Source organism: Hevea brasiliensis, chromosome 2 (assembly GCF_030052815.1).
Source record: "Hevea brasiliensis isolate MT/VB/25A 57/8 chromosome 2, ASM3005281v1, whole genome shotgun sequence".
In the NCBI taxonomy this organism is placed as follows: domain Eukaryota; kingdom Viridiplantae; phylum Streptophyta; class Magnoliopsida; order Malpighiales; family Euphorbiaceae; genus Hevea; species Hevea brasiliensis.
The window spans coordinates 116,803,025-116,820,345 of record NC_079494.1 but is presented as its reverse complement, the minus strand read 5'-3'; the positions used below and the strand labels follow the sequence as shown (position 1 = coordinate 116,820,345).

Sequence of the window (17,321 nt, the reverse complement as noted above, 5' to 3'; positions counted from 1 at the left end):
GTAAGAAGATGATCACAACTTGGTTGTAAATCAATTTAATCACATTAGACTAAAGAGGCTCAAAGACTATAACACCTCCTTTTGTTAGTCCCATAGTAAACTGGTAAGGTTATTGGGTATCTATTGCATTTATGTAGTTTAGTGGCTTCCTATATTATTTATATTTCCTATATTTTACTTCTCTTAATATAATAATAATTAATATTTTTAAAGGAGAAAAAAAAAGCACCATCTCATCAAACACATATTAGAAGAATCTCAATCTCAATTTAGACATTTAAACAACTAAGAAATTAATAATCAATTCCTCCTCAAAAATCAATATCAATCTTAGGTTTTAAAATCACATTGACATTAAAAATCAAATTGAAAAAGACATGAGCTTTTCATAAATCAATAAAATAACTTTAGAAAAAATTCACCAACTATTTTTCTCCTCCATTTAATTATTTTAAAAAATATTTGAAAGTTATATTTTAATACTAAAGAATAAAAAATATTTCTCTAAAAAATTTCAAATGAGAGATGAATTAAAATATAAATAACAAATCATTAATTTACTTAATGATAAATAAATAAAATTAAAAAAAATTAGCGTGTTTTAGTATAATATAATAATAACTATTAATTACCAAACACTTACTAAATAAGAAGAATGTTTATAAAATTGAAATTGTGAAAGTTTAAATAATTTCTTTGAAAAAGTTTATTTCAAAGAATACTTTTATCTATTGTGATAACCAATAAAAGAGCACCACGTAATTACCCCGTGAAACTCGTCCCGTGGTGCTATATTTCTCCCCGAAGCTCTCCGATTATCACTCACAGTGTTTTCTGAAGATTTTTGGTCCCATAAAAAATGGGTAGGAAACCCAAAGCTTTTAGGCTTGCAGAAAAGGTAAAGCAAAATCAACCCTTCTTCTTCTCCTTTTTTTTTTTTTTATTCTTTTTGAAGTTCTCTCATTTATTTATTTATTTATTTTTATTCTATGCGCATTAGATCATGAGATCATATGTTTTTTTAGTATATTATTTATTTTATGCTTTGCTTTTTTTTTTAAAAATTATTTGTGGTTGGTTTCTCCCTGTATTTTTATGTATGTTTTAATGGTATGATCATGGTTTGCATGCATGTCTGATTTTATTTTATCAATATGTGTTTTTTCCATTAAAAGATTAAAATTTGTGGTCTGCTCTAACTAAAAGAAAAAAAAAATATGGGTATTGGCTAGTTATTTGGGGATTAGGGTTTTGAGAGGGAGAGAGAGAGAGAGATAATGTTTGGTGGAATCAGCATGTTTTAAGTTTTTATTCCTTTCGTATCTGATGATGGGGTGGGGACTAATGGTTCCACTTTTTTACCTTTGTTTGATCATTGTCATGAATATTCAGCTTATGGGCATTTTTTTCTGTTTTAAGATTTAATATTCCAAGGGTGGCATAATGGTTTGTTTTAGTCTATGAATTATCGAAGGAGCCATACGACAGTGTTTTTTTTTCTCAATTTTGATCATCCAAGGACCTTAGTTCAATTTACAAGTTGGTTTATTTTATTTTTTTAAAGAGAAACTTGATGCATTGGGGATAACTACTTTAAATAACACTCACAAGCAAGAAATAGAAGGCTTGAATAGCTAAAGTACGGAGAATGAGGGATGATTATGTTCTGCCTTTGTGCTTAGGTTTTACGGAGAATGAGGGATGATTATGTTCTGCCTTTGTGCTTAGGTTTTTGGCATACATTTACAGGGGGCATTGGGCGCCCTGGAATTTCTAAAAACTTTAGGGGTATAATACTAATTTTACAAAACCCCTATATTCTTCAGTGCATCAACAGGTCCTGCATAAACCCTCTTGTCAAAGAAACCCAAGCCATGCAGCTGTGATTGAAAATATTTATAAAAAAAAAATTAATTATTAAAAATCAACTAATAAGAGATTGGCAACCCTTGTAGATCGTTTAAAAACTCTTATTGACAGGATTTATAGAAAAGATTTATATTTTTTTTATAAGTATTATTAGAAATGATAATATTATTATTTATATATTTTTTAAATTTTCACCTATAAAATAATAACTTTCTCATCCTTTGAGATTGGAAAATGCTTTCCCACTCTTTTAAATGAAAAAATATATTTTTTCCATATACATAGGAAAGTAAATATAGAGTTCTCAAATTTAGGAATTATGTTTTTCCCTACATATAACATTCTCATACAAACCAAATTAAAAAATGGCATTGTTATTAATACTGTTATTCATTTAATATTGTTTAATAATCGATTGAAAAATACAGTGAATATTTAATAATTGTACCTTAATTGAATTTTTGCATCCATCACTGTCTGCTACCTTTGAACTATTTAGGATTGACACCTTTGCACCCTCAACTTTTTTTTTTTTTTATAACTTATTGCATACCTGAATGTTGTTTTTCATAATAATTAAACAAAAATTGACATAGTCCAAATATGCAATAGTTACAATAGTCCATTTGACTATGTCAATTTGTGTTTAAATATTATGAAAAACGATAGTCTAAAATATGCAATAGGTTGCAAAAAATGTTGAAGGGTGCAATGAGTCAATTCCAAATAATTCAGCAGTGCAAATATGCATTTGGCCAACCTTTATGTCTGTTTTCATTATGTGTGTATGTGCTCATCCTTGACCACTTTGTTTACTCTGACTTGGCATATTACATTACTTTACTTGATACACAAATTTTAGTTTTTGCAACATATCTCATTATTGGATTAAGTTACAAAATCAACCTATTTTTTTCTAATTGAAGCTTGGGAGTATGGAAGTGGAGCCTGAAAGCAATAATCCTTCCTTACAGAAAGTCGATGTACATCCTGATAACACAAATCCTACCATGGAGAGGGTTGAACCACAACAAGCTTACTCTTCCAAAACATCTATAAGAAAGAAAGTGAAGAAATCCCCTGCGAAAGTTAGGCGATCTGAGCGTCTTCAAAATGCAGTTATGGCTACAGAAAATCAAGACGTTGAGCGTATTCTTGAAGAAATAACTGTTAGTGAAAGCGAGAAAGAAGATGAGCCTGCAAATGAGGAAGTGCCAGAGCCTACTCTGAATAGGAAAGACTTGAATGAAAAAGTTGACTATGTTGTAAAACTTTTGGAGGCACAACAAAAGACCATGGATGCATTTAATTCTGGAGTACAACATCTTCCATTTAATTAGCCCTCTTCCCTTTCCGCCTTTATTATTTACATAACCATGTAGTTGAAACATCTGTTGAAATTCATGGCAGGCAATTGGCAAAACATTCTTTAATGAAGGCTCTGGTATGGGTGATATCACGTATAAAAGCTTGTATATTGACTCCCAAAAGAAGGTTGAATTTTGGTTATTGGCTGGCACATGAAGCACTCTGCCATTAGTTCTTATTCATAATCAAGAGTTAAGCAATTTATTTTGGATTTTCATTTGCAGGTTGAAGCTTTGACAGAGGAAAACCATCAGCTTAATAGGAAGTTGGAATATGCTCTTGGAAAAATTGAAGTAGTATGTTTTCTGATCTTCCTTCTCCGCTAGATGTTCTCCTTTTTTGCCTCTTCATCCATTGTTTTTTGTGGAACTTGTTTGCGATTATAGTTGTGTTAGAAATAATTACTAGTACCAGAGCGCATAATTAATTCCTTTCCATGGTAAAAGGATAGCATATCTGAGATTCATTTCATTAATAGCATTTTCATCATATGGCAAGCTTTTGTAGATTGGGTCAGCAGAATGAGTTATTGTTGCCTTAAATTTTGACTGTCATTTGTGGGTATGCTTGGGCCACATCTAGTTGTTTCTTTCTATTCAATAAAAAAAAAAGGTTAGGTAGAAATTTTTTTATTTATGAATTGGTTGTATAATTTTCATCTAGTTTCTTCATACAGGGTGCATTCAACTATAGAAATTACAGATATCGATGCTCTCCAAAACACTACTACTGATAATTTTAGGCATGAAGAGTTAGTTGACTTGCTTTTTTATTTTGTTTGCCTTGTAGTATGAGAGTGGGAATCATGTGGTTCCTGAAGTGTTGGAGAAGCTGAAAGATTTATTTAAAGACGCATTATGGTTATCAAGTCTGACGCGAGTCACTGAAGCAACTCGGCATTGTGCTGCACCCGAAAATAGTCTTGATTGCAATACTTCTGCTAAGAGGAAGAGACTAGATAAAGAAACTGACAAGAACTAAGTGTGATGCTCCACATCGTGTGATGTGGAGATATGGATTGTTAGAACTTGTTAGCTGCACAGGATCACTTCATCTTCATGTTTAATATCAGATTCATAATGTATTTTGTAACTGCATGGTGGACTTTGGTCATGTCTCATTTGGAACAGATAGATGGAAATGTTCCTTCAATCCATTGAGTGAATTTTTAATTTTTTTATTATCATAAAATGCTTGGAAGAAGAACAACATTACACCATTCAGCGTAGGCAAGGCATTAAAAAATTTACATATCACCTGAAACTAGTCAAAAACCCAATTTTGTTGACAAAACCATGGGCGGCTTTCGTCCAGCATCAACTCTGCTGCTGTTCTTGAAAGCACCCATCAAGAGAAGCAGAGAAGCCAAAAATATTCGTTCCTGGTGTTTGTGGAACTTCATTATCATCTGCATTGTCGACGTTTTCCTTTATGGATGATGATGGAGAAGAAAAGTCTAAGCACATTCCTTGGATGAATTGCTCATATGATGATGAGAGACCTTGGGAGGTGATTTGATGGTACTCTACAAGTTGATGAAGGCATTGGTTTTCCCTGATCAGGTTTGCATTTTCATTGGCTAATCTGGATTTTTCAGCAAACAGTGCCTCCATTTGAAGCCTTATCTGTTAGATTATTAATCAAAACTTTTAACAATGTTGATCAAAACTGTACGGCACACCTATAAATATGAACACCCCTGAAAGAGCTTACGCTTACCAGGTCATCTTCCTCTGGTCTGATCCCTTTAGAGAATCCATCTCGAAGCCTCCTGTTCTCTTCTTCAAGCAGAGTGCATCTCTCTTGCATAAAACATAAATCAGATTTTATCGACTTCAGTTCTCTTGCGAGTGAAGCTGCTTTTGTGGCCATGGAAACTGCAAGCTGCAAATTTAGAAATAAGATAAATTGCCAGTTAGTACAAACTCGGTAGAGGCCTAATAGAGGTGAAGTATTATAGTAAGAAGAAAGGAGGAACCAACATTTTTGGCTTTCTTCAGCTTCTTATCTTTTGGGCTTTGCTTACTTTCCTCGAGTGAACTATCATTTTGATCAAACTTCCTTTTTGATCCTTTATTACCTTGATCCTCTGAATTGTTTCCTTCTTCTTCTTCTTCTTTTTCTTCATTTTGTTCCTTTTCTAAACCCTCTTGTTTAATCCCTGTGTTGTTGAGATTGCTATGAAATATTTCACTCAATGTGGGTGGTTCAGCTAGATATCTAGTTCCCTGAAAACAGAGAAGAGTAAGTTCCAAGTTCCCACAGGATCAAGAAAAGATCAAATTATGTCAAGATAAATTAATTAATATATGACCATCCTCAAAGTCATTGTTTAAAGAATCAGCAGAATCTCATCAGTCTTTAAGCAAGGGAAATATATTTTCTTTGACAGAGGATACTCTCAAAGGTTAAAAATTGAAAGAGCCTCTGTTTACCTGAAGAGCGTCGTCCAGATTATTTGAGAGCTGAGAGAGAGTGTGAGCAATGGAGTCAAAACCTCTGAGCAAAAGCAACGAGTCCTCCTTCATTCTCTTAGCTCGATCAGATTCTCCTACATTCTACACCCAAAAACAATCGATAAGAAAATTCCAAATGAGCATCAGCGGAAAAAGAAATTCCCTACTCAAACAAAGACTCACTCACCACACGGGTGGCTGAAGATGGGTCAAGATTGAGTTGATCTTGGCCAATGGAAACCTTCCCTTGGCGGTGCTCAAGAAGCGTGTCGATCCGGCTACGGAGCGCACTCCAGAAACGCTTATCCGATGCAGAGCTGAACAGAGGTGAAGAAAACATCAAGCTTGTAGACTCCTGAAAAAAAGCAATTTCAACCAAATTTAATAGTAATAATAATAATCAGAGTCTCCCACAAACAACCCAGATTAAGAGGAAAAAGAAGAAAGAATTTACCTTGTTGAGGTGGGTAGGAGATGGAGAATAATCCAGTGAAGCAGCCATGAGAGAAGGATGGAGGGAGAGATATGTAACGGCTAGTTTCAGGAAGAGAGTATAATGATGATGAGGATTTAAAAAGATGGAGATCGGAGATTGTGGCTAACGTTATAAAATGGATCTGACATATTGAGGTAGTTGGGTCCCATCCTTTCCAATGATCAAAGCGGCGATGCCTTTAAAAGCGCCCAAGTGGGGTCGTTTTGGCAAATGTTTGTGCCTATTCAAACATGTTGACTTAAATGTAAGTTAGATCAATCAACTCTGTGTTAATTGCAGAGATCTCCATGGCATGGTACTATTCAACTTGCATTTTCTAGTATCCAATAAAATGCAAGAAAATAGAGAATCAACAGAATTTTTTTTTTTAAAAAAAAAAACACATATGAAAATTCAATATTTCTATGTAAAATTTTTTTTTTTCAAAACATAAATTTTCAAGTGATTTCAAAAATATGAAGATTTGTATCCATTTAATTGTTTATGGGAAAATATCTTAAAAAATAACCAACCATTTCAAGATCCCAAACTATAACATTAAATCTACCTATTTTGGGAAAAAAAAGGAAAGAACTGTAACATTAAAATTACCCGGGAAATTAACTGTTACGTCAGTTAGAGAAGCCGGCCGTTGGTCTGTTACCTTTATATATTAGCCCAAAAAAATCTGCTGGTTCCCAAAGGATCAAGCTCAACTCCGAAAATAACAGTCAATGGCTACTATTGCTTCTTCTTTCTCCACTCTCATCTTCTCTTCTCTACACTCCAAACTTTCTCCGCCTTCTCTTTTATCCTCTCCACACACCTCTCTTTCTTCTTCTTCTTCTTCTTCCTCTCAGTCCTCCCTTTTCTCTTCTTTTCTCTCGATTTCTCCAACTTCTTTAACATACCCCACATGTTCAAGGCGCCTCTCTGCCTCTACCTTCACTGTCAAGGCCAGTGCCGCAGAGAAGAAGAAGGTCCTTATAGTTAATACAAACAGCGGTGGTCATGCAGTTATTGGGTTCTACTTTGCGAAAGAGCTTCTGGGTTCCGGCCATGAGGTCACTATCATGACTGTTGGTGAACAGAACTCCGACAAAATGAAGAAGCCTCCATTCAGCAGATTCTCAGTGAGTTCTAGAAATCATTAAATTAATTCTTGGAATTTTCATGGGCACTTGATTTTTTTTTTTTTTAATTTAGGAAATTGTGAGTGCGGGTGGACGGGCAGTGTGGGGAGACCCAGCAGAAGTAGGGAAAGCTGTGGAAGGAGCAACATTTGATGTGGTGTTAGATAACAATGGCAAGGACCTTGATACTGTGAGGTTTGTCAACATTATGCCTACACTTGAAATCTTTTATTAATATGCCTTTATTTACTCAAATCCATAATTAATACAAGCAATTGATCCTAACACCAACCCTCACACATAGGCCTGTAGCGGACTGGTCCAAGAGTGCTGGTGTGAAGCAGTTCTTGTTCATCAGCAGTGCTGGAATCTATGTACCGACTGATGAACCTCCTCATGTTGAAGGGGTAAGCAAATTGTCTCAGAAATCATTAAAATAAATTGAATTCTTAGATTCTGGAGAGTGTCCACTTAACCAAAGTTCTTTAATTTCCACAAAGGACGCCGTTAAAGCTAGTGCTGGTCATGTTGGAGTGGAGAAATACATCGCAGAGATTTTCAATAGTTGGGCTGTATTCCGCCCGCAATACATGATTGGTTCAGGCAACAATAAAGATTGTGAGGAGTGGTTTTTTGATCGTAAGTAGAAAATCTTGCAAAATCCTGTTCTTACTGCACAATTTTCCCTTGTATCCATGAATAAAACTGATGCTGATCTGCTCTAAACAGGGATTGTCCGGAAAAGGCCAGTGCCAATCCCTGGCTCAGGAATGCAACTAACCAATATTGCCCATGTTAGAGACTTATCCTCTATGCTTACACTAGCTGTTGAAAACCCAGAAGCCGCAAATGGCAAAATATTCAATTGTGTAAGCGACCGTGCAGTAACTCTGGACGGAATGGCCAAACTATGTGCACAAGCTGCAGGTCTACCAGTTGAAATCGTGCATTATGATCCGAAAGCTGTTGGAATTGATGCAAGGAAAGCTTTTCCTTTCCGAAATATGGTACACAAATGATTTTGAAACATATAGTGATTAATGCAGAAGCTTTTTGCTTGTGATAGTAAGGTAGTTTAAGGCATAAAAATAATCCAAAATGCATTTTCCAGCACTTCTATGCAGAACCGAGATCTGCCAAGGACATCCTGGGATGGCATGCTACTACAAACCTTCCTGAGGACCTGAAAGAACGATTTGATGAATATGTAAAGATTGGGCGAGACAAGAAGCCAATACAGTTCGAGATAGATGATAAAATACTTGAATTCCTCAAAGTTCCAGTTGCAGTGTGATCAATTCTATCTGATTAATGACATGCCAATGAAGATCTGCCCTTTGTATAAGACTCTGGTCTCTGGAAGCCATGATTTTGTGATCCTCTCTTACTGTTCTAGTTTTGTTAAAAATCATTGTATTCCTATAAGATGCTTCTATTGCAGAAAATGAATGAATAAATGAAGTTCTTAATTGTATGTTTCATTCTAAAAAAAGATGGAAACAGCAAACAAACCATATTGCATAATCTAATGAACCCCCCATAGAATCAAATTTATCATTGCAACCAAATCAATGCCTTGTTCGTTCTTTCCTTGTTAAATCCAAGATCCATCTGAATGCAAGAGGCTCAGGGTAACAGTCCGTCAATCCCCTCCCTAACCAAACGGAGCAGGGATAGGAAATTAAGAAGACATTCCATCGAGGTTACATTTAGCATCTGTACATTCCTTTTGTATGGTGGCTGTGCAACTCAAGAAGGTTATAACTCATAAAAATTAAGTAGATCCAAACCTAGCATAGTACAACTATCAGTTGGGCTCAGAAGTGTGATCATGGAAGAGCTAGATAAAGTGGAGACCAACAGATCAGCATGCTAATTATCCTATACGAACATCTTCATCACATTAGATAAACACAAATACAGTTAACATATATTTAAGTCTTAAAAGGATTGAATAACCGAATTTCATTTAAAATATTGAGCATGCGCACGCCATGAAGACAGTCAAACTCCCAGATACTGAGAGCCGCTAATAAATTAAAAACAAAATAGCGCCTAAAGCAATACAACATTGCCGAAAAAATCCCAAAACTAAACCCAGTTCCCAGGTATCTCTGTAAGCTACAACTGCTAAACTCGGTAGCCTGATTTCAATTGGAAAAGGCACTTTTCTCAGACTAACCAAGTGATAAATCTACTACACCTGGTTAATGCAGCTGGACTAGATTAGATTGCATAGAAACAAGCATTTAATCCCCCCCTCACCGCCCCCACCCCCAAACAAAAAACCCCCCCAACCAAAAAAAAAAAATCAGAAGTCTATGCATAAGTTTTAATTTCAGGGACAGCTAAGACAGCAGATTACTCCTGATGGAATCACTATTCATCATGCTTGATTTCAAGCCCCTTGAGTTTCAATTCCAATTCATCTTCATTATCTGCATCCTCTTCTTTCGCCTCCTCATCAAGATCTTCACCTTCTGGATCATTCTCATCCAAAGGCCCTAGCACACCATGCAAATTCTTGAATATATCCTTCACCTCATCAATCCCTTCATCAGATATAAAATTACCATTTATATTTAGCAATTTAAATCCAGGCTTAAGCACAACAGTCTGTCCCAAGAGCCTTGCCCCAGCCCTTCTGATTGAGTTAGAGCTCAAATCAACTTCACTTAACTGGCCATGACCACTCTCTATTGCCTTGGCAATCAAAATGGCACCTTCATCCTTAAGTTCATTCTCAGAAAGGTTTAACTTGCTGAGAAATTGTTTTGCTGCAATACAGTCTGCCAAAGAAGAAGCTCCTTTGGCAGTAATATCATTACCAGCCATTTCAAGAACTTCAAGTGAAGGTGCAGACTCTTTTAGAGCGTTGGCAAGTGCTTCTGCCCCGTCATCCTCCAAATTTAGATAACTGAGGTAAACCTCAGTAAGATCTCCAAATGCAACAAGAGACTTACTCAAAGCAAGTCCAGCTTCCACTCCAAACATATTGTCACGCAGATCAAGCTTCCTCAAATGACTACATTTTCCAAGTGCTCCAGCCAATACAACACCACCATCTGAGCCTATCCTTGTTGAAGAACATCGAAAATCCTCCAACATAGTAGATAGTTTCACAATGTCAGCAATAGCAATTGCACCTTCATCACCTGTCATGTTATTGTGAAACTGAAGGACCTTGAGCTTCTCAGTGGAAGGGATTAGCTCACAAACTGCACGAGCAGCTTCCTCTGAGATACCATCATTTATCAGATAAAGCTCCTCCAGGTTATTCTGTGATTTAAGGAGTGACCCAAAAGCCCTTACACCCTTTTCACCCAAGGCATTGTTTGAAAGGTTCAGATACCTCAAGTTACAACCCTCCAGGGCCGAAGAAAATATATTCATGACTTCAAGAGCTTCTGGCTCTGGCCTTCCTGCAACAAAGTCAGATAAATCTACTTCTGTTAATTGATCCCTTATTGATGACAAGATTGGCTCTGCAACACCAGCAGCATCCAATCCAAAACTTCTATTGCTGAAACAGATCTTAGTATATGTGTTTCCTGGCTCCTTAAGTGGTTTTAAAAGATCCTCAGCCTCCTCTGCACTGATAAATGCTCGTCGACCACCAGATATATCAAATAGATCTGCATGCACAGCAGCACTTTTCTCAGCCGCTGCTGCCTCTCCATCCTCCTTCATTCTAGGGCCCCTTTTAAGAACTTCCAGCATGAGCTTACTGGACTCTTTGGCGTAAACCTGCACCGCAGAACTTCCATCACCATCTGGCTCTTTCTGATAGTGTTGGTCTGCAGCAGCAAATGCTGACTCTTCAATTGTCTTGGCATCCTCCTCAGCCTCTTCTTTACTCAAAACACCATACTTTCTGGAAATAATAGATGGAGTGATAAGATTTTTCGTCATCCGCTCTACAAGCATTAGCCTAGTACTCTGACTAGGCGGCCACAATTTGACATGAAGAGTTCGGTGTTGGAACGTTTGTGTTGTAGAATCCATGTCAAACTAACCTGAAAAATTTGCCGTAACTGCATTATAAATGCATAGCAAAATCTAGAAACAAGGAAGCACATACATGTTCACAGAAAAGGAAGAAGAGATCTCCAAATAGTAAAAGAATCAACTGATTCAACTAAACATGCCTTTGCTATTATCTTTTACATGTTCGCTACACCATCAAAAAGCTATAGCTCCCACCAAACCTTTAAGAGAAAGAATTTGGTGGGTCCAAGTGGTTTTTTTTTTCATTAAACACTCCTCTGGTTTTTTCTTCTTTTCCCTCCTTAGTTAAATCAATATAAAGATTTTTTTTTTCATTAAACACTCCTCTGGTTCATCCCTTCCCTACTGTTAAACTGCAGAGTAACTTCAATAAATGACCAATAACCAATGACTTTGAAATGCAAAATTCATGAAAGTACACTACACTTCAATCAGTGCACCAGAAAATGGAAACAGAAAAGAAGATTCATGAATAAGTAACCATTTTAGTGTGGAAGAATTCAAAATGATCAAATAAAGCAAAAATTTCAAAATATTGCAGTTACCACAATATTCTGTCACCACCTTGTGAACTCTTTGAAAGCTAAAAGCTACACAACGTCGAGAAATTCTAATAACTGACAACCCACAAATCAAACCAACATAAATACGCTCAAGCGTTTGCCCACATTGAACTGGGCAGATCTAGAAATATTGCGAAAGGTGCCAAGTGTAATAAAGTGTTAACTTTCTATCACATGAAAAAGATCCCAATTAACATATCTGTAAAACCCAACTACCATATCCAAGATCCCAAGTTGAATAAAATCACATAGAAAACACAAAGATACGGAGAAACCAAACGCTCTGTTGTTAATGCTCGCAATATTCCCTTTTATTCTTCTAAAATTTCTCGGAAGTAATAAAAAAATTCGAATCAATTAAAAACTGCATAAATGTAGCATGAGAAGTACTACTACAGAAGGAGAGAAAGAAAGAAAGCAAAGGACAACAAAAAAAAAGAAAATACTTTGGCATACTAGGAAATGGTATGAAAATGGGGAATAAAGGATATGTTACAATCCTGCAGTCAACTCTAAACAGCCATAAAAAATCTAAAATTTAAGCATAAATTCGTATATTTTCTTCCAAAGATAAGTGAAGTACCTGAGACGAAGAGAGCAATGTTAGAAACCCTAGATGCTCCACAGAAACAAATGTGAACTGAAAACCCTAACAGTGTAAACTGAGTGTACTTGAAAAATTAAAAACAGAACGAAATTGATTATTGGGGAAGGGAATAAAGAGTTTGAAAATGTGTAATGTAGAGATATCAGTTTCCGTAAAAATAAGGTTAAAATGCGGAGATAAGGAAAAAAGAAAAATGAAAAAGCGTGCACTGCAGCAATTGGAGGGAAGGGTCGGTTCTCATGTTCTCTTCCTCCTGAAATGACGATACTGACCCCCATTTTCGTCATATTCACATTGCCTATGTCCTCCGTTTCGCCTTCCAAGCCCTAAAATTTTTATAATAGTATAATTTTATGTGGAGCCAATATATAACAGAGTAAATTAATTATAAAATGATAAACAAATGAAAAAAGTTAATTATAATTCAATTTTATTTATTTATTTTAAAAGTTAGATAACTTTTTTTTTTATAATTTTGAAATATTTATTTTTAAAAAATTAAAATTTTAATTGAATATCAAAATATTTAAAGAATTCATGTGATTATTTATGATAACTTTAAAGGTCTAAATATATCATTTTGCCTTCATTTTATTTATAGTTTATTTCTTGACCATCTTCATTCTTAGATCTTGACAATGGAAGTTTTACATAAACATGGAGAAATTGTCAAAAACTAAGCCAAAAAATGAGCTGTAATTAACTGATTACAGTACTGAAATTAAGGGGAATTCTTTGCATTTATCATTGGTTTCCTTTGAGAGTAAATTGCTGCCTGATTTCAATGGTTGAAGCCATAGTTGGCATCCCTTTGCATTGAAACAACTTAATTTTACTTTTTTTGAAACAACTTAATTTTCTTAATTATAAAAAATATGAATATTTTTTATTTATTCGAATTAGAAAATCGTTTTTTATTATATACGGATGAACATAATTTTACTTTTTTTGTTTTTTATAAAAAAGAAAAATTATAATTTTCTTAAAAATTAAAAAAAATAATAAAAAACAAAAACTATTTTCTCCAAAACTTAAATTTAAGGTTTTTAAATTTCAGAAAACCTTCTATTACTTAAAAAAAAAAAATCACCTTCTAAATAAAGGCCAAGTGAAAAGGCATAGATACAGGTAGACGAACGAAATTTGATGGAAGAAGATATACTTCAAATTTATTTTGTTTGTTTTTTGCTTATTATTTTTACCTAATTTCTTTCATTAATATTGAAAATGGAAATTAATTAATATATGTGTATGTAAAAATATATCGTCTAGATTAAGTAATATATGTTTTGTTGGTTGCATATTTGTAATGGATAAAACACATTAATTGTAATCAAAATATAAAATCTTGAATCAAAAAAATTATTTTATTTGAAGGTAGCCATATTGGCATAAGGTTATGAAATCATATTCGAATAGGTTTATGAAAATATCATTTTAAATATTGGAAAAAGTTTTTTTTTAATTATTTTATTAAATTTAATTTAAATAAAATTTTAATATATTTTTAATAAAATATTCAATTGTAATACTGAATAGAGCTTTTTCCAACTGTGAAATACTCTTTTTATCCAGTTTTATCTATTGTATTATATGCTTATTTATAGGCAGCAGGTTAAATAGCCATGAATACTTAGGTTGTGGGCAAGGTTGACATGGACACATCAACAATTCTGTCTATTTATATGTAATTTTCATGTTTTTTAGGTGTACTTGCTTGTCGCCATCGTCAATTCATTCGACAACCACCTAAAAATAATGTCTTAATGATGATAAATATGTGGCATTTATGGTTAATTAATCATGTAATTATTATGTATATAATATAATGTTTGCTAATTAATTTTGCTCTAATCATATTGTATAATTTTAAACTACTGCCTGCAACTTTAAGCGTTCAAACTATTAGTCTATATAGATTCAATGATGGATGATGAGCAACAGCCACAATTAATGTGATTAAATGCTGCATCTATCTCTTGTTGGAGTTGCAGTACAATGGAGAAAATGGAAGCGATGGAGAGAGCCATCGCACTAATAATGACGTTTAAGGAATTGATTGATCAGAAATTAATAAAATAAATAGATTCTCACTTCGAATGATTGTTTTTTAAAGTGGTGGGACTCTCGCTAAAGACCCACTGGCGGTGGCCTATCATGCTCCGTGATTTCATAAATTTACCTTCTCGTTCTCCTGCTCACTCTGCGGTGGCATAAAAATAGTGGAAAAGATGGGTGTGGGTCCCATTATTCACCACCGTGAAGCCAAGAATCTGAGACCTTTCTTTTCTTTTCTTTCCTTTCCTTTCCTTTTCTTTCCTTTCCTTACCCACTTAACAATTACATTTAGAATGGTGATTTAGCTGCACTACCGACACTATCTTCTATACTGAGAAATTTCCCTTCTTTCCATGGGAAAGAGAGAGACAGAGTGCTATTTTTTAAGTCGATAATAAAATCAGAACTCTCTGTTTCTCCCTCCTCCTCACCTTGCCTAAACGAATGTAGGGTGGAAAGCAAACATGGCAGAGAGAGAAGCGAAATTGCAAATTCTATGAACCATAATTCACTCTCTGTTCCTCTCTGTGCTCACTCTTTCTTCTTCGTCCCGCATGCTTTTTTAGCAACCCACGATAATACCCACATATCAATTATGTAAGTCGTATTTGCTACTTGTTTTCTTTGTATTCCTTTTCATGGTATTTGGATTGAATCTTCTGTTTTCTGAATTGGGATTTCATTAGTACTTTTTTTTTTCTGGTTCGATTTGATTGTGGGTCAGCTTGATTAACTACCCAGATCAGTTTATTCGGTTAAAAGTTGTTATCTTTACCGCTAAAATACAGTTAATCTTACGTATCTTTGGAAGAACTGAAGTGGGATTCTACGGGATCTATGCTTCTTCATCTATGATGAAGTGAAGGACCAAAGATTAAGCTGGCTTGAAACTAATCAAGGTCTCAGTTGGATCTGATTATTTGCCAGCAGAATAGTTTTCCACGTGTTGATGCATCAACTACAGAGATCCACCGCTTGGATGCAGGAATTGCAAATTCCTAATGCTAAAATTTTATGATGGACTCTAGAAGTTATGTAGCTTATTTCATGGTATGTACGTGCAACTTAGATAGTACTGCCGTATTTCCCTTGTAACAGAATCTTTTTGATATTCTGATGAATTGCATTAATCTTCACTCTATCTTGTGGTTCTACGTGCTCTGTTAATAATAGGAGGCAACTGTTAATTTCGTTTCCCTACCTTCAAACATTTTTCAGGCCCTTATCTCTTTGATCATGTGATGGAAACCCAATAGTTTTTCCTTTCTTCTTCCAGAATCATTGTTAAATGACTTTGTTTTCTTAATCCAACTTTACTAATATGTTTATCTCATACCCATTCCTAGTTCTTTTATATCTTCTATGGTAGTGATCATTTTATTCATTTGAATACATTTTGCATGAGTACTATCAGCACCTGGAATGCACTTGCAATATTCTTATGATGTTTTAATTTAATGCAGTGAGGTACAGCTATGGGAACATTGACACTTGATACTGGCAATGTAGACTCAGATGTATACCTAAGTTTGGGACTTAAGGTCAAGGAATTGGGAAAAGGAGTTTTGGGAACTCCACAGGTTTTAACCCTTCTTTCTTCTCTTCTTGAGAGATCTGTTCAGAAAAATGAGACTGTGCTGGAGACTAAACAGATCAAAGATGCCATTACAGAATTTGATGGTTTAAGAGCACCCGCAGTAAGTATTCGGCAGTACATTGATCGCATCTTCAAGTACTCTGGCTGTAGCCCATCCTGCTTCGTTGTGGCACACATTTATGTGGATAGATTTATCCAAAGCACAGATGTTCGTTTAACTTCCCTTAATGTTCACCGGCTCCTAATAACAAGTGTAATGGTAGCTGCAAAGTTCATTGATGATGCGTAAGTAACAATCCACAAACATTGTTTTTTATGTAGTTTCGATTTGCTGGATTAACAAGAGCAAATAAGCATGGGATTCTGTTTGTTTTAGAAAACTTTTTGGTTTTATGGAGTCTCACATGTGAAGTTTTTGAGATGGATACTCAGACTAGATATCCCATGTCTTATGTAGCCTGATTCTTCAGCAGCTCATAATTTTCTTGTTCAAGTTCTTAAAAAATCTTTGTGGTTTTTCAGATTCTTCAACAATGCATACTATGCTAAAGTTGGAGGAGTAAGCACAGCAGAGTTGAACAGGTTGGAGAGGAAGTTTTTGTTTAGCATAGATTTCAGGCTTCACGTAAATGTCAACACATTTGGGAGATACTGTTCTGAGTTGGAAAAAGAAACTGCTGAAGGATTTCAGATTGAACGACCAATCCAAGCCTGCAGAATCAAAGAAAGTTGGTCAAACAAAGATGACTCAACCACTTGTGCTCCCACCATTGCGAGATGAAGATTCCAAATCATCTCACTGTGTCATTCTAATCCTACATTCATTTAAATACGCTCAAGTTATATATTCTAAAGATGCAATTAGATGTCTGTCACTTTAGTTTGAATATTGGAAATATGGCAAACTCGCTTGCTTGCATTTTCAAATATCATTCATTGGTGTATGTTGTCCTATGCTTTCAACGTTTGGCATTGCAATTTCCTTTTTTGGACCATATATCCCAATGCGTTGCCCCACAAGTTTTGTGGTTTTCATTCATGGAAAAGTTTGCACATACATATTAAACAAGGTTGCAGCTATCATAAGTTCGAAACTCATATGAGAATGAGCATAACAATCGGTAAATTAAATATTTATATTTTTTTTATATACGATTTAATTAATTTACCCAGATTTCACAAGATCA

General features: G+C 34.9%; 5 protein-coding genes across 7 annotated transcripts; 3 read left to right on the top strand and 2 right to left on the bottom strand.

The window, feature by feature from the left end:
• The first annotated feature begins 738 nt into the window (after nt 1-738).
• LOC110644589 (uncharacterized) lies at nt 739-4,389 on the top strand. The gene is made up of 5 exons (XM_021797447.2): nt 739-898; nt 2,796-3,185; nt 3,280-3,363; nt 3,462-3,533; nt 4,027-4,389. Exons 1-5 carry the CDS (start codon nt 860-862, stop codon nt 4,216-4,218), a joined length of 777 nt encoding a protein of 258 aa, XP_021653139.1. The 5' UTR covers nt 739-859; the 3' UTR covers nt 4,219-4,389.
• Nucleotides 4,390-4,393: 4 nt separating this feature from the next.
• Nucleotides 4,394-6,293, bottom strand: LOC110644588 (uncharacterized). The gene is made up of 6 exons (XM_021797446.2): nt 6,148-6,293; nt 5,881-6,048; nt 5,673-5,795; nt 5,220-5,465; nt 4,957-5,121; nt 4,394-4,862 (listed from the first exon to the last, which is right to left on the bottom strand). The coding sequence occupies exons 1-6, from the start codon at nt 6,193-6,195 to the stop codon at nt 4,554-4,556; spliced, it is 1,059 nt and encodes a 352-aa protein (XP_021653138.2). The 5' UTR covers nt 6,196-6,293; the 3' UTR covers nt 4,394-4,553.
• A 558-nt stretch (nt 6,294-6,851) lies between these two features.
• On the top strand, nt 6,852-8,775 carry LOC110644590 (chloroplast stem-loop binding protein of 41 kDa a, chloroplastic). Its single transcript, XM_021797449.2, has 6 exons — nt 6,852-7,301; nt 7,375-7,496; nt 7,606-7,708; nt 7,802-7,940; nt 8,031-8,308; nt 8,413-8,775. The coding sequence occupies exons 1-6, from the start codon at nt 6,903-6,905 to the stop codon at nt 8,593-8,595; spliced, it is 1,224 nt and encodes a 407-aa protein (XP_021653141.2). The 5' UTR covers nt 6,852-6,902; the 3' UTR covers nt 8,596-8,775.
• A 459-nt stretch (nt 8,776-9,234) lies between these two features.
• On the bottom strand, nt 9,235-12,679 carry LOC110644604 (RAN GTPase-activating protein 1). Its single transcript, XM_021797467.2, has 2 exons — nt 12,456-12,679; nt 9,235-11,317 (listed from the first exon to the last, which is right to left on the bottom strand). Exon 2 carries the CDS (start codon nt 11,304-11,306, stop codon nt 9,681-9,683), a length of 1,626 nt encoding a protein of 541 aa, XP_021653159.2. The 5' UTR covers nt 11,307-11,317; nt 12,456-12,679; the 3' UTR covers nt 9,235-9,680.
• A 2,010-nt stretch (nt 12,680-14,689) lies between these two features.
• On the top strand, nt 14,690-17,078 carry LOC110644605 (cyclin-P3-1). 3 transcript variants are annotated; one of them, XM_021797470.2, is made up of 4 exons: nt 14,730-15,134; nt 15,326-15,587; nt 16,001-16,419; nt 16,657-17,078. In XM_021797470.2, exons 3-4 carry the CDS (start codon nt 16,013-16,015, stop codon nt 16,913-16,915), a joined length of 666 nt encoding a protein of 221 aa, XP_021653162.2. In that variant the 5' UTR covers nt 14,730-15,134; nt 15,326-15,587; nt 16,001-16,012; the 3' UTR covers nt 16,916-17,078. The 3 variants fall into 3 exon arrangements, with proteins under 3 accessions (XP_021653161.2, XP_021653162.2, XP_057996767.1); XM_058140784.1 differs by having other exon boundaries at nt 15,262-15,587; XM_021797469.2 differs by lacking the exon at nt 15,326-15,587 and having other exon boundaries at nt 14,690-15,134.
• Nucleotides 17,079-17,321: the final 243 nt, after the last annotated feature.

What these genes read in the sequence shown, in the direction of transcription:
- LOC110644589 (XM_021797447.2), top strand. Translation starts at nt 860, where the DNA reads ATGGGTAGGAAACCCAAAGCTTTTAGGCTTGCAGAAAAG. An exon ending in CTTTTAGGCTTGCAGAAAAG is followed by an intron (nt 899 to 2,795) that starts GTAAAGCAAAAT and finishes TTCTAATTGAAG; the next exon opens with CTTGGGAGTATGGAAGTGGA. An exon ending in TGGATGCATTTAATTCTGGA is followed by an intron (nt 3,186 to 3,279) that starts GTACAACATCTT and finishes AATTCATGGCAG; the next exon opens with GCAATTGGCAAAACATTCTT.
- LOC110644605 (XM_021797469.2), top strand. Translation starts at nt 16,013, where the DNA reads ATGGGAACATTGACACTTGATACTGGCAATGTAGACTCAGATGTATAC. An exon ending in GCAAAGTTCATTGATGATGC is followed by an intron (nt 16,420 to 16,656) that starts GTAAGTAACAAT and finishes GTGGTTTTTCAG; the next exon opens with ATTCTTCAACAATGCATACT.
- LOC110644604 (XM_021797467.2), bottom strand. Translation starts at nt 11,306, where the DNA reads ATGGATTCTACAACACAAACGTTCCAACACCGAACTCTTCATGTCAAA.
- LOC110644590 (XM_021797449.2), top strand. Translation starts at nt 6,903, where the DNA reads ATGGCTACTATTGCTTCTTCTTTCTCCACTCTCATCTTCTCTTCTCTA. An exon ending in CTCCATTCAGCAGATTCTCA is followed by an intron (nt 7,302 to 7,374) that starts GTGAGTTCTAGA and finishes TTTTTAATTTAG; the next exon opens with GAAATTGTGAGTGCGGGTGG. An exon ending in AAGGACCTTGATACTGTGAG is followed by an intron (nt 7,497 to 7,605) that starts GTTTGTCAACAT and finishes CCTCACACATAG; the next exon opens with GCCTGTAGCGGACTGGTCCA.
- LOC110644588 (XM_021797446.2), bottom strand. Translation starts at nt 6,195, where the DNA reads ATGGCTGCTTCACTGGATTATTCTCCATCTCCTACCCACCTCAACAAG. An exon ending in ATCTGGACGACGCTCTTCAG is followed by an intron (nt 5,466 to 5,672) that starts GTAAACAGAGGC and finishes CTCTGTTTTCAG; the next exon opens with GGAACTAGATATCTAGCTGA. An exon ending in AGCTGAAGAAAGCCAAAAAT is followed by an intron (nt 5,122 to 5,219) that starts GTTGGTTCCTCC and finishes CTAAATTTGCAG; the next exon opens with CTTGCAGTTTCCATGGCCAC.